The sequence below is a fragment of the Tupaia chinensis genome, unplaced genomic scaffold (genome assembly GCF_000334495.1).
Source record: "Tupaia chinensis unplaced genomic scaffold, TupChi_1.0 Scaffold000674_2, whole genome shotgun sequence".
NCBI classification, from domain to species: Eukaryota; Metazoa; Chordata; class Mammalia; order Scandentia; family Tupaiidae; genus Tupaia; species Tupaia belangeri.
Window position 1 is genome coordinate 1,162,550 of NW_006160198.1, and position 15,768 is coordinate 1,178,317.

At 34.8% G+C, this 15,768-nt stretch overlaps 1 protein-coding gene across 1 annotated transcript in view; it reads right to left on the bottom strand.

The window, feature by feature from the left end:
• Nucleotides 1-15,768, bottom strand: part of SLC4A10 (solute carrier family 4 member 10) — a 155,193-nt gene that overhangs the window by 131,777 nt on the left and 7,648 nt on the right. Inside the window, exon 2 of the mRNA XM_027776513.1 lies at nt 8,160-8,320. Coding sequence (XP_027632314.1) covers nt 8,160-8,190 — 31 coding nt within the window. The 5' untranslated portion in view covers nt 8,191-8,320. The remainder of the gene's footprint in view (nt 1-8,159; nt 8,321-15,768) is intronic.

A 15,768-nucleotide genomic window follows, 5' to 3' on the forward strand; every position in this document is an offset into this window, starting at 1 on the left:
ATTGACCAGTGATAAGTAGACTGGCTTTTGTGACTTTCTCTTAAATAAATAGTATTTCTGCCCCCTGGCCAGGACACATTTTTCTGAAGTCCAACTCACATAATCCTGCCTACCCTAAATCAATTTTGTACATTGGTATTTGGCAAAGAAGATAGGATTCATGTGATTTTTTTTCTTTGTCACAACCACTCAACTTTTCTTTTATAGTAAGAAAGCAGCCACCAACAACATGTACATAAATGGGCATCATTGTGTTCCAATAAAATGTTCTTACAAACTCTGAAATTTGAATTGCATGTAATTTTCAAATCACAAAATATTTATCTTCTTTTTATTACTGACAACCATGTAAAATGTATTTACCATTGTTAGCTCAAAAGCCCTGCAAAAAGCAGGCATCAAAATATATTTGCCACATGGGGCTATATTTGCTCTCTTGATTTTTTTGTTTACAATGGAAAAAAAAGTAGAATGAATATTTTGGGAGTCAGCTGGAATATATACCTAGAATGTTTGAAAGTCAGCCACTGTAATTACCTCTAAAGTCTCTTCCAATTCTGAAAATATGTGATAGTACAGAAAAATATTTAAACCTCTGTTTTTGTTACTTGGATATTAATAGATTAATTTGAAATCAGGAAATGACAAATTGTCAACATAAATGAAGTTATGCTGAAACTTTGCTAAGATGGGAAAATGTAGAGAAAGTATGCATTATGCTTCACAATGGAAGTTGTAAAGTAGGTTATTAAAGAACTACTATGATATGACAAGGTAGTTTAAAAATTAACATTATAAATCATGCACACGTTTATAATTTGTAACTTCTAATGAAGCACAATCTTTTATGCTTGAATAGCATAAAAATAATTTCTCAGAGATAAGGTCTCTATTTGAATTAGTTACATAAGAGAAAGTAAATATTTTTTTTTAAAAATCATCTGTCACATTAGTCACAGAAAATACACAGTAAGCTCTCCTGTGATATAACTGTGATATTATTATCAAATAATAATAAACAACTGGAAATGTTAATTATCTTGTTTAAGAATATAACTCATACTGTGGTGAGATTTCAGTACCATAGGGTATCTGATTCTCTAATCACTTAACATTGTTCTATTCACCATCGAATATATCTTAGTATTAACTTGAAAGTGGGAAAGGATAATAGACCATAATGACTTTGGTCCCAGAGTTAAGCTCTGCAATCTTGGCAGGCCGGCCTAAATAATACCGGCTAGCCTGCCAAAGTGCCATGCCAGGACCTAGATGATCGGAGAAGAAGCAAGAAGAAAAAGAGAGGTTACGGTCTTCTAACACTAAACCTGTTCTAGATAAACTAGTGGTATTCCCAGAAAAAGACCTCAATACTTGAAAAATCATTTTCGTCTTGATCATATAGTGATTTTATCATCATTCAATCATCTTGACTAAGAAAGCCCTTAGAGAACATGAAGTCTCACAAATTTCATATAAATCTCTGCCTCTCTATAAATCATATAACTTCTTTGAAAACTCATTGTCTTCACTTTAAAAGATACTGGAGGAGAAGAGGAGAATAATGGAGTTTCTAAATTCTATTATTTGGTTTCCCGCACTGTCAGAAGTGTGTGTACTAAAAACAAACTATTTTAGAATATGTACTTTCCACATTAAAGACTGTCATAGTAAGATATGTTGAAAAATATAAAGTTATTCTCTGTACAGAAGACCTGTCCAGTGGGGACAGTGAAGTGTTGAAATCCCCAACAATTAGTGTGTTACAGTCTAATTCTCCCTTTAACTCTAGCAGTCCTTCTTTTACATATGGGGTGCCCTGGAATTGGTGCATGAATATTTATAATTTTATATCTTCTTAGTGAATTAACCTTCTAGAGGTACGTAGTGTCCTTCCAGTCTCATTTTAAAATAAAGAACGGCAAATGCTGGTGAGGCTGTGGTAAAAAGGGAACCTTATCACACTGTTGACGGGAATGCAAATTAGCATGACCTCTGTGGAAAAGAATATGAAAGTTTCTCAAAAACTTAGAAATAAGAACTCCATATGAACTGTAATCCCACTCCTTGATATTTTCCCAAATGATAGGAAAACTCTTGCACATCTATCTTTATTGCAGTATTAAACATAATTGCTAAGCCATCGAATCAACCTAAATGTCCAAAAACTGATAACTGGATTGAAAAACTGTGGTGTATACTATGAAATACTACTCATACTTAAGAAACAATTAAGGGACCAGCAAGTGGTGTAATGGTTACATCATGGACTCCTACATAGTTGAGCATGGTTCTAGTCCTGGACCTGATAGCTTAAAACTAACACCAGGTGAGTGTATGTGTATGCCCAAAATCCCAAGAGGAGAATAAAGGAGAAGGGATTGCAGCATAGACATTCCCCCAGAGCATTATTTCTCACTTTCTGTTTCTCTGCCTCTCTCTGTCTCTCTGGCAAGTGCATGTGCCCTGTGGCAAAAATCTCTTTCAAAAAAAAGGAAAAAGAAAGAAGAAAGAAAGAAAGAAAGAAAGAAAGAAAGAAAGAAAGAAAGAAAGAAAGAAAGAAAGAAAGAAAGAAAGAAAGAAAGAAAGAAAGAAAGAAAGAAAAGAAAGAAAGAAGGAAGGAAGAAAGAAAGAAGAAAGAGAAACAACCCTCCTTTCTCTTTTGCAGCCATCACTAGAGAGGCAGTGGACAAAATGAAGTTCAGTCTTTTTGTGACTTTTGACTGAAGCAAAACCTATAAAAAGCATTCCAATGAGTACACCTTCCCACGTTCACCAGACGATTAAGTCTTCCCATCTTCCCAAAGAGCTGAGGTAATAGTATACTGATCCATGCCCATCCAAAAGGATGAGGAAGTTCAGGTTGTATGAGGACAAATGAAGGTCAGCAAACTGGCAACACAGTCCAAGTTTACAGGAAGAAACATCATTTACACTGAGCAGGTACAGCAGGAAAAGACTAATGGCACAACTGTCCAAGTGGGCATTCACCCCAGCAAGGTGGTTATCAGTAAGCTAAGACTGGACAAAGACCACAAGAAGATCCTTGAATGAAAACCCAAATCTTTCCAAGTAAGAAAGAAAAAGGACAAATAAAAGAAAGAAACAATTGAGAAGATGTAGTAATAAAATAATCTTATATATAGCTCTTTAAAAAAAACCTGCTAAATTAAAAAATAGAACCTATTATTTGATTCAAAATCGATGAATGCAGAAGACTTAATATTGAGACAACTATGCCAGACTTTAAAAGATATGCACTGTATGTCCCTACTCAATATATACCAAATATCTGTACTCCATGGCAGAAATGGAAAGGTCCAGATATATGATAGTAGAGAGGTACAGGTGGGTGCTAGAGACTATTAGGAAGGGAAGTGGATAGTAGATAATGAATGGCAGAGGCTGGTTATGAGGTGCAAAGAGAAGAAACACTTAACAGACAAAGCATGTAGCATTCTCTGTTGAAAAAAATATTAACGTGGATATTGTGCAAGAAAAGAAAAATACACAGTTATTCTCATATCCCCAGATCTACACAATACATTTAATGGAACTGGGGATTTTTCCTTCAATAAAAGATTTTAGACTATGGAGGTTATTTTAGTGATTTAAGAGCTACAATTGAAAATCAGTCCATGGCACTGATTTTGGTTTGATATTAATTTTTTCCTCTCATTGACAGAATTAGGTTAAAGTAGACACACTGCAGAGAGAATGTTTCCATGATTAATCTTTATAATGCTGAATTTCAAGAAGATTAACATAAACCACAAAATTCTCTGTAATTTACATGAATATAATTAAAAAGCATTTTTAATACAAGTAATCTCCATATCAGAATACATCATGGTACGAAAATACATCTGGGTGCCAGAGAGTGGCAAAGCAGTAGAGAGCACAGTGCTCTGTGAGGCAGACCCACACGGAAGGGTGCAAGGCTGTGTTTGGAGACCAACCTGAGAATACCGGGCATGTACATGCCTATAGTCTGGGCTACCTGACTTGGGGTGGATCCCTGTGTCAAGACTCTGTTGGAGGTGTTGTTACTCTTGCTCTAAGGAAAATAAATAAATATAAAATAAAGTTTAAGAAAAATAAAAAAAGAAATAAATCTGGAGAATTTTGGATTTGAAAAGATTAATATTTTGAAAACAAGGTTTAAATTTATTGAGTTCCTTGAGACATTGGGAAATAGATATATTTTAAATTAACTTTATTCAAAAGAAAATCCTACTTTAATTATACCAGAAATTCTTGACAGACCTGCCAGATACAAAAGGGATTTTCTGCTACTAAATCTACAAAAATCTCTTAAAGGAATTCTTTGAGTCTATTTAAAGTATATCAGAACATTGATATAAAAATCCTGGTTCATTTCAAAACACTATTTGGGTCATATTCTTCTACCGAGAATAGTCTAGAAATCAGTGCGGCAGAGCCTGTGCATTCACAAAGTACTAGGGATTAGAACCCTTCACCTATAGGATCTACCTTTTGGAAAACTGAAACTAGTGACATATGTGTTACTAATTGCCTAATATAAAGAAAATAATGATAACTAGGATAAAAAGAAAAAGGTTCGGGTCTTAATCACTATATTTTCACAAATTATTATGAAACAGAATAAAATAAAATTTATGTTTTTAGGTTAATAAAGAAATTACTTCTTGGGACTAGTAGGTGGTGTGGTGGTCTGAGTCCCAGACCTGGCAGCTTGCTTTCTCACTCTCCCCTTCTCTCTCATCAATTTTTTAAAGAAAAATAATTAATAATAAAAAATAAATAATCATTTTTAGAAATTACTTCTTTAAGAAGTTTTTTTTTTTCTTTGTTCATGATAAATCACATGCATACACATGTGAAAGAGAGCCAGAGAGAAGCACCCTATACAGGATCTGGTCATACCATAATCCTCTTCTTCCAGTCTGGCAGCTTGTCAGATCATAGGCACTTGTGCATGTGCAGGGCATGTTTCAGGCTAAAAAAAGTCATGGACTCCAACTGCTATTACCACTTGAGATCCAGTTTTTCCTAAGTAGAGCATTACAGCTGTGCCTCAGAGCTGGCCCGAAAAAGAAATTATTTCTATCTCTGCAAATGTCACCTTTGATATATCATTTTCTGTTCACCTGATTGTCTGATGGGAAAAATAGCCTCCTTCCTCTTTACTTCTTAAGATTGCTGTGATAATAAAATATACTAATGGATGTAAAAATAATTTGCAAGATTAGACATCCTAAAAATTTAAAGCATACTAATTTTATTACACACTTAGCAATACAGAGCAATTGTCCATGAATAAAAATAGTAGTAAGGGGACCAGCAGATGGCATAATGGTTATATCACTGGACTCCCACTCGGTTTGAGTTTCAGACCCAGCAGCTTAAAACTCACGCCAGGCATGTGTGCATACATAACCTTTTGCGTACGTGCACAAAATCCCGAGGGAATGGAGAAGGGATTGCCGTTTGGTCATCCCCCCGGGGGGTGATTTCTTGCTTTCTGACTCTGTCTCTCTCCAGTGAGCACACATGCCCTATAGCAAAAATCTCTCAAAAGAAAGAAGAAGATAGTAGTAAGTAAAATATAAGAAAATAAGTACAAGCTATAGGGAGAAAATGAGATCTTATTGAGGACAGTAATAAATAAAATACATCAAATTTAAATTATCAGTGAGAGGAAATCTCTTCCTATTAAAAGCTTAAGAAAAGATAATAATGATTAATGTAAATAAATATCTGTAATCCTATTTTTCCATATGATGTTAGCTTTAAACTACTGACATATTCTGAATAGCATTTTACAGGCTGTTCTACAATAAAAATGGGACATTTCAAATTGGGCCACTTTGTAGTCAGAAAAATACAGACTAGGGACAAGACCAGAAAGAAAACTAAAAAGCGGTTTGGGGTCTTGAGACTTAAAATTAACTACTTTCAAAAATATATATAAATTAAATTAAATTAAAAAAAATTAACTTTCAGATCCAGCAGTTAGCGTAATAGCTATGTCACTGAACTCCCATGTAGTCGACCGCTGTTTGAGTCCTGGACCCGGTGGCTTAAAACTCACGCTGGGCGTGTGTGTGTGCGTGCCGAAGATCCCGAGAGGAGAATGGAGAAGGGATTGCAGCATGGTCATCCCCCCTGGGGGAGTGATTTTTCACTTTCTATCTCTCTGTCTCACTATCTGGCAAGCACACACACCCTACAACAAAAACCTCTCAAAAAAAAAAATTAACTACTTTCATTGTAATGGTAGACTTACAGAATGCAATGGTTCGAAGAGGTTAGATTTAACACTGCTAACCTTCATGTATTCTACAGAATGTGCTTGGGGAAAGTAAGGGAAGGATTAGGAAAAGGAAGCATAGTTTTAGACTGTAAAACTGAACTACAGTAATAAAACAAAAAAATTTAGTAAAATTACTACAAGATTTCCTTATGGGAATAACTTTCTAAGGAAAGCATTAGAAATTTTAAACTTTAAGAAATTTAAAGCCTGTTAAAAATATGAACAGTATTTTCTGAGACTAATTTTGCCAGGCTGAGAAGTTTGACAGTTTTGTTATATATATAGCCAGTACAAAACTCTTATGGATTAATCCATTTTCGAAGGAAATGTCATCACTGAATTAATCAGCAGCAATGAACTCTTTAGGGTAAGAAAAAATTAAACTTTTGAATCTTAGTTTATTTATGAAATAAGGATAACAATAATAATATCAAGACCCAAGTTTGTTTCAAATATCAAAAAGATTGTTTACAAAGTTTAACACTTCTCAAGCTTCAAACTACTATAAAAAGCCCAACAATTTCATTCCTAATTAAAATTTTAAAATGTTTATTCTGTATCAGCAAGATTCAATAATGTAAAACTAAGAAATTGGGCTTTCAGTATTCTTAGGAAGCTTGTTAATTTCAAAGCTAACCATTTTCTTTAAGTTTTGATTTAATGTGATTATTACTAGACTCTGTTAAATTATATTAAATTTAACTTTATAGTCTTTTAAGATGTAGTTATGTATTTTAAAGGGTGATTGACCACTTTAAAAATACTACATGAAGCAAAGGCTTACTTTATAAAGACTTGGGGGGATTTGTCCTAATATTGTAAGCAAAGATGTTTCCATCTTTATTTTTCTTTTCACACATATTACAATGTATTTTGCCTATCAACACTAGTGACCACATCAGTAAAGCTTAAGATTATCTGATTCTTTGTTCTAGTATCCATTTCTTCTTTCAAATCACGGAAGGAAGATTATCAAATTATCATTAAAAAAAGCATTTCTCTACAAAAGGAACACTGAGTCAGAGGCCTTTGGTTGGAATCTGGGCCATGAAAATTTTAGAGTTTTTATTTTTCCATTGAAAAAATGGGAAGGACACCTACTTCATGGATCTATTCTGAAAATTAGATACATTATTTTTGTAATACAATCTTGTCTAATTTATGTGATTAATAAAAACATAGTTTCAGAAGTTTTTCACCATCCTTAAATATAATTAAAACAGACAAGTCTTTCCTTAAATCTTTCACAAATAAATTACATATAGTATTGCCTTTGTTTTTCCTCCTAAAATAGGAATTTGTTTTTAAACTTACCAGAGTCTTTTTGTTTCTTTTCATTTAAAAACATATATTAATCGTTTCATATATATTCTTTTAAAATTCATTTCTATGGATTTTGTAGTTTTGTCTTACAGATCAAAAGATACAGGAGTTCTTTAACTACATTTCTGTAAAAGTAATGCATTTAATATGTTTCATGTTTTAATTTTCATGTGTACAGACTTTTTTATATGACAATTTTATATGTCTGAATACTGAAAAATTAACCTCTGATTTTAAGGGTTTTTGTCCTTCAGTTATCTCATGGTAACAGTAACTATAGTAGTAAAAAACAATTAATAGTGAATGGTAGACAGGATATCTACTTTCCCATTCTAGGCTTGCCACTGACAAGCTAAGCTATTATCCTGAGATTTTAGATATTTTATCTCAAATCAAGGAGTATGAGAAAATAATTTTTAAAGGTCCATACACTGATCATGAGAATTAGTTTTCCAAATTTCATGCATGTACAAAATTATAATAAACAGAGAAAAATCAGCTACATCCATATAAATAGACTAAAGAGAAAAAAATATACCTGCAATTTCTTCTAATGTGTTGGCATGCATATCCAGCAAAACAGTTCCATTCAGGATACAACTCCTCAACTCAAATAAGCTGTGCAGCGAAAGAGTAGCTACATAGGGCTTGCTCCACCTTTCTCCTCCATCTTCCACATCTTCTTCGAATTTCAACCACCTATACAAACAAATAGCATTATCAGCACATTGCATATTAAACTGTATGTAAAAGGGATCAATTATTCCAATTATTAAAGGTAGAATATGAAGGTATTCATTTTGTTTCTTGGTTTAATTAGTTTGCAAGTTTATAAAAGCTAGCCCAAGCTTATTTTTTTTAATTCTACTTCACAAGTATTCTTTTTGGAATTGAAATATTATTAAAATAAAAGAAAAACTCATGTTTGCTAATTCATGTAGCTCTGAATAAAACATCTTAATAAAAAATGTTTAGCCAGTGGTCACAGTGAATCTGTTGTAGAACAAGTAGATTATATTTCTTTGAGAAAAGATAATGGAAAAATAAAATGAATAAATACTCATTTTTCTTTAGTGGAACATTGTAAACCTGACTATTTTAACCTCTTGGTAATTTTCTCATAGATGTTTAAGGAGGGTAATATAATTTGAGGTTTATTCTATATATAACAAATAAAACCATTGTAAGTTTGTTTGGATGAAAGTTAGTGACAGTTGTCACTTTCCAGGGGCCAAATATATGACAATTAGTCTCAGATCCCATTCCCCAAGTTCTTGCCAAAAATGAAAAATAGACGGGAAGCCTTAATATGCTATCAGATGAGAGGCTATTGCCTTCTTGATGTGAAATGAATAGTAAGTAATACCTAGGATTTTTTTATAAGGAAAATTAATGGAAGGGATAAAAGGAAACCAGTAATTTCACTGCACTGGCACAAGTCACTCTCTCTGTCACTTTTTCAGAGATGTTCTCTCAAATCCTAATAGATGACTAATTTAATTATGTCATTTCTGAACAACCCTAGCTTAACTGTCTTTCTTTTCTCCCATTTTCCACCATTTCTCTTATTCTTTCCTCAGTCATTTTTGGCTCCATTTCTTCTCTGTAAACATTTTATTCAAATTCTCTATATGATATCAAACTAGTTTTAGGTGATCAAATTACCCAAATCTAGCAGATAATAAATATGTGGAACTAACTATAGTTAGGGAATCAGATAAGTCAGCTAAAATAACTAACCAAAAGAGTTTATCAAAATGATCAACTGAAGAGTAGCAAGAGATCAAGAAAGCTATAAATCTGTCCCTTGGGAACCAGCAGTTAGCATAATGGCTATGTCGCTGGACTCCCACGTAGTCGACCGCGGTTCGTGTCCCGGACCTGGTGGCTTAAAACTCACGCCGGGCACGTGTGCGTGCGTGCCCAAGATCCCGAGAGGAGAATGGAGGAGAAGGGATTGCGGCGTGACCATCCTCCCTGGGGGGTGATTTCTCGCTTTCTGTCTCTATGTCTCTCTCTGTCTGGCGAGCGCATGCGCCCTATAGTGAAAAACTTCTCTCAAAAAAAAAAAAAAAAAAAGAAAGCTATAAATCTGTCCCTAGAGTACAAAAAGAAAAACACAAAACAAACAAATAAACAAAAACAAACAACAAACAAAAAAAAAACTTTCCATAAAGTGAAATGGACACAAACGGGTAACAATAGCCATTCCTGGAAAAAAAAAAAAGGTTTACAAACAAGGAAAAATAGCTATGTCTATTAGAAAATACAGAAGTGGAAAGCTTTCATTTAAGTCCCAAATCACTGACAATACCTCCCATGTAACAATTTTTTAGAACATTTTTGTCTACACAGTTGAGAATGTTTCATATTAATGATTCTTATAGTGTTTCCATCCTTAACAAGACTATAATAACTCACAAATCATGTAATGATCATTAGTATTGATTATCAACTATATCTGGTTCTCCTATTTTTTTCTAATAAGAGTAGGAAACTATTCCCACCTGGCTCATTTTTAAGTTCATGACTTCTTGTTACTATCACTAGTTCTGGTCAATGAGTTGGGAACAGAAACGATGCATATGTCACTTCTTAATTGGAATATTTAATTGCTAAGATAAGACCCTCTAGAGTTCTCTTCCCTGACATGCCAATTAGCACTGTTCAAGATGGAAGTTGTTCTATCAGCCCGGAGAACTCTAGGGAACTACAATGGACAGATGTATAGTGCTTCCACTGATACACGACAGACATGCATTACATATACCTTTGTGGTTTTTAAGCCATTGAGATTATATGATATTTTCTTTTTCTTTTTTTTTTCGGAGAGGTTTTTGCTATAGGGTGCATGCACTTGCCAGACGGACAGAGAGAGACAGAGAGACAGAAAGCGAGAAATCACCCCCCCAGGGGGGATGGCCACGCCACAATCCCTTCTCCTCCATTCTCCTCTCAAGATCTTGGGCACGCACGCACACGCACCCGGCTTGAGTTTTAAGCTACCGGGTCCGGGACACGAACTGCGGTCGACTACATGGGAGTCCAGCGACATAGCCATTACACTAACTGCTCGTCCCAAGATTATATGATATTTTCTATGACATAAGTTAGCTTAACGCAACTTATAAAGATCACCATGTTAGCTGTTTATACCAGCATAAAAATTCTGATTAGAATTAATGGTAAAAGAATATATTATTGAGACCAGCAGTTAGTGTAATGGCTATGTCGCTGGACTCCCACGTAGTGGACTGCGGTTCGAGTCTCAGACCGGGTGGCTTAAACTCACACCGGGTGTGTATGCATGTGTGCCCAAGATCCCGAGAGGAGAATGGAGAAGAAGGGATTATGGTGTGGCCATCCCCACTGAGGGGGTGATTTCTCGCTTTCTGTCTCTCTCTCTCTCTCTGCCTGGCGAGCGCACGCATCCTATAGCAAAAACCTCTCCAAAAAAAAAATTTTTTTTTGAAAAAAGAATATATTATTTAAATCAATATAACAATTGAAATTTTTTGCTAGATATAAAGTAATGTCACAAAGTTTCAGCCTCTTAGCAGACATTTGAGATAGAATAGTACTGTAGCAAGTGCCTAGGAATAGTTAAAAATAAAAGGAAATTTAAGTTTTGTCTGTACTCTACAGCTAAACCAGCATGTAACCAAGGAAAAGTCTTTCAACTTTCCTGGGCCACAGTTTTCCCATCTGTAAAAAGAAAAGACAAATCTAGCACATTAAATAACTTGCCCAAGATCACCTAGACAGTGACATTGTCAAAATAGGAATCAAGTCCACATTTAAAATTTTTTCTCCAGTCTGTGCCCATTTCCAACCATAATACAATTACCTTGTTGAATTTATGATCCTTTTCAGTTCAAAGAACTTACACTAATGCCTATAGTAGAAACAACTGATTTAACATTTAATTTTCATCCTTATCTGGAACAAATCAGAAGATGAAAAACAGGTTCTTTGTTCTCTCTTTTTACATTATCCACATTTGTTGTCTTTATTACCTACTGTGCTAGATAAAAATACATTATTTTCACTTGTGAATAAGACACAAAAAAACTATTTGATATGTTCTGTAATGAAACTCTACAATGAAGTGGCACCAGGGGAGGGGATACAAACTTTATTACATCTTTTGTCCCTGTGGGTACCACTATTATATGATGCAGTTTTCAGACAAAAAGGGTTAAAGAAAGGGAGAGTATGTAACAGCACTTACACTAATGTTATTTTGACTGAAGAACCTTGTCACATTTGAAATTCTAGTTTCCAGTCTATCAGGTAGTAAAGATTTAGGTTATGAAAAGGTATAATAGTGTTTGGGAGAATACAGATTTTTTACTGTAGGAAAATGCCTTAATTAGAGTTTCTGGGCTACAGGACTTTCTGTCATTTTTGTACAGAGAATTGTTGGAACCAGCAGATGGCTTAATAGTTACATCACTGGACTTCCACATGGTCAACCAGAGTCTGTGTCCTGGACCTGGAGACTTGAAATTCATGCCAGGAACATGTGTGTGCATGCCCAAAATCTCAAAAGAAGAATGGAGAAGGGATTGTGCCATGGTCATCCCCCTAGTGAATGATTTATCCCTTTCTATCTGTCTCTCTGCCTCTCTCTCTGTCCCCAGTGAGCACACTTGCCCTATAGCAAATATCTCTCTAAAAGGAACAAAAAAAAAAAAAACTCTCTCTAAAAATAAAAAGCCTGATCTATATAAAATAATCAAATCCTTTATTATAAGGAAATCTGTAGTTAAATTTCACTGGTAGATAGCAATGAAGATGATTAAATAAGTGACAAAACATCTATGTCATTTCATCTCAGCTTCCTTGAAAGTAAAAATTTAAATTTTATATATGTATGTATGTATAAAGTTCTATGCTTTTTACCTCAGGTACAGATTAATGTAGCCTCTACCACAATTAAAATACAAAACTATTTCCATCATTACAAAAGAACTCCTTGGTGCTATACGTTTATATTCTCAACTCTCACTCTATTCCTATTCCCTGACAACCATTAATCTATTATTTATCGTAATAATTTTGCAATTTTGAATCTGTTACCTAAATGTAATCATATAGCTTGCAACATTTTAAGGTTGACTTTTGTTTCTCATTAAGCATAATGCCTTTGAGATCCATCCAAGCTATTGTATGTATCAACAGCTTATACGTTTTCATTGCTAAGTAATTTTCCATTCTTTGGATAGATATATCAGAATTTAACTATTTAGCCACTTGAGGACATTTGGATTATTCATAAAGTTTTGCTATTACAAATAAATCTGCCGTGGACATTCATGAAGTGGTTTTTGTATGAACATAAGTTTTCATTTCTCTGGGATAAATACCCAAAAGTGCAATTGCTAGATCACATAGTAAGTACAAGTTTATTTTTTGTTTGTTTGTTTGCTTGCTTTTTAATTTGTTTTCTTTTTATTTTTATCTTTTAGCTAGCTATAGGGCATGTGGGTTTGCTGGAGAGACAGAGAGAGAGAGAAAGAAAGAGGGAAAGTGAGAAATCGAACCCCTGGGGGAATGGCTACACCACAATCCCTTCTACTTCATTCTCCTCTCAGGATTTTTGAGCATGGACACACACATGTCTGGCATGTTTTTAGAGGCACCAGGTCTGGGACTCAAACTGCTCAGCCAGCCATGTGGCATCCAGCTAGCTGCCTTAATCTCCACACTATCTGCTGGCCCTGTTTGCCTGTTCTTTTATGAGAGAGATATTTTTGACAGGGTCTTGTCATGTCACAATCCTGCCCCAGTTTCCCAGCTTAAGAATGGAACAAGTACATGCCCACCATAGCTGGTCTGTTTCAGGTTGAGCCAGGAATCAAACCCAGGCCCCTCACGTAGCCTCAGCTTCTAAGTAGCAATGTCTTAGCAATGTGTGTCAATACTACCAGGCCTTCAGTTTTATAGGAAATTGCCAAACCATTTTCCATAGTCTTCCATTTTATATGCACGCCAGAAATATATTAGAGATCCAGTTTCTCTGTAACCTTACCAGCACTTGCTTTTATGACTGTTTTCTCTTTTAGCTATTCTATTTGGTATGCAATGATATCTCATAGCAGTTTCAATTTCCCTAATGACCAATGATGTTGAATACTTTCTATGTGTTATTTACTATATGTATCACTTCTCTAATAAAATATTTATGTCTTTTGTCTATTTTCCTCATTGGTTCATTTTCATACTATCGAACTTCGATAGTTCTTTATTCCACATCTAACATTTTTGTTAAATATATGACTTGTAAGTCTTGTGTTTTCTTCATATATCTAGCTTGTCTTTTTATCCTCTTAACAGGGTCTTTCACAGCATAAAAGTTTCAATTTGGTAAAGTCTAATTTATGAATATTTTTCTTTTTTAATCATTATTTTTATTTAACTTTATTTATTTATTTATAATTAGATCAGATAGGGACAGAGTGAGAGAGAGAGGGGGAAGGTGAGATAGCAAAATGCCAGGTCCAGTACTCAAACCACGGTCGGCCATATAGGAGTCCACCACGCCATCTGTCAGCCCTGAATATTTTCTTTTATGGATTGTCCTTTTGATATCATGTCTGAAAATTTATTGCTTAACTCTAGATCCTAAAGATTGTCTTCTGTTTTCTTCTAGGTTATTTTGTTTTGTGTTTTGTGTTTGTGTGTGTGTTTTGTTTTGTTTTGTTTTGTTTCTTTGTTTTGTTTTGTTTCTTTTTTTTAAAGAGAGATTTTTGCTAGAGGGAATGCATGCTCACTGGAGAAAAAGAGAGACAGAAAATGAAAAATCACCCTCCAATGTGGATGACCATGCCATAATCCCTTCTCCTCCATTCTGCTCTCAGGATTTTGGACATGCACACATACATGCCCAGCATGAATTTCGAGCTGCTGGGTCTGGGATTCAAACTGTGCTCCACTATAGTCTAGCACCTTAACCACTATACCTTCTGATGGCTCCATCTACTAAGTTTTATAATCTTATAGCTTACATTTAGATTCATGATCTATTTTTCTTTTGTTCAGTTTTTCCTATAGGGTGTACACTCTCACTAGAGACACAGAAAGAGACAGAGAGACAGAAAGTGAGATATCATCTCCCAAGAGGGATGGCCATAGTGCAATCCCTTCTCCTCTGTTCTCCTCTTGGGATTTTGGGAATGCACACATGTGCCAAGAGTGAATTTAAAGTCACCAGGTCCAGGACTCAAGCCACGGTAGACTACATGGGTGTCCAGCAATGTAGTCATTACACCATCTGCTGGTCTCTAGATTCATGATTTTTTTAATTTAATTTTTATGTACAATGTGAAGTTCAGGTCAAAGTTAACTTTTTACCTATAGATGTCTAATTGCTCTAGCACTGTTTGCTGAAAAGACTATTCTCCCACTTAGTTTTTGGCCTTTGTCAAAAATCATTTAGTTTCAGATCTTTCCATTTCTGATACAGCAGGTAAACGAATGTAGATATCAGAGACTGTTATGGGGTGGGGGTGGATAAGAAAGGATGAGTAAAATGTGCTCAGGGAAGAAATACTTAACACACATAAAAATGCAAAGATCTCTATTGAAAATGATTTATCTGATAATATCTTTGATTTGCTTATCACATGCTGCATGCATACTTTGAAAACCATATTGTGTGCTTTAAGGATGTACAATTAAATGTGAATTAAAAATCATAAAATAAAAAATATCAATAAAAAATAAGTTATCTATACTTAATGTTCATCCATTTCTTGATTTTCTCTATTGTTCCACTCTGAGTTCCATGTGTAGCTGGAACTTTTTTTTTTAATAAGAGTGAGAGAGGGCCAGCAGGTGGTGTGGTAGTTAAAGCACTGGACTTCTACATGGTCAACCATGGTTTGAGTCCTGGACCTGGAAGCTTGAAAATCATGCTGGGGGCATATGAATGTGTTCCCCAAATCCCAAGAGGAGAATGTAGGATAAGGGATTGCAGGGTGGGGTTGGGGGTGGAAGTGGAGTATGATTTCTCACTTCCTCTCTCTCCATCTGTCTCTGTCTTTCTTTGGTGAGGACATAAACAACCTCTGTCATTCTTTCATAAGTAAATAAAGTTTTAAAAGAGTGAGAGAGTGGAAAGTAAGAGAGTGGGGACAGGGAAA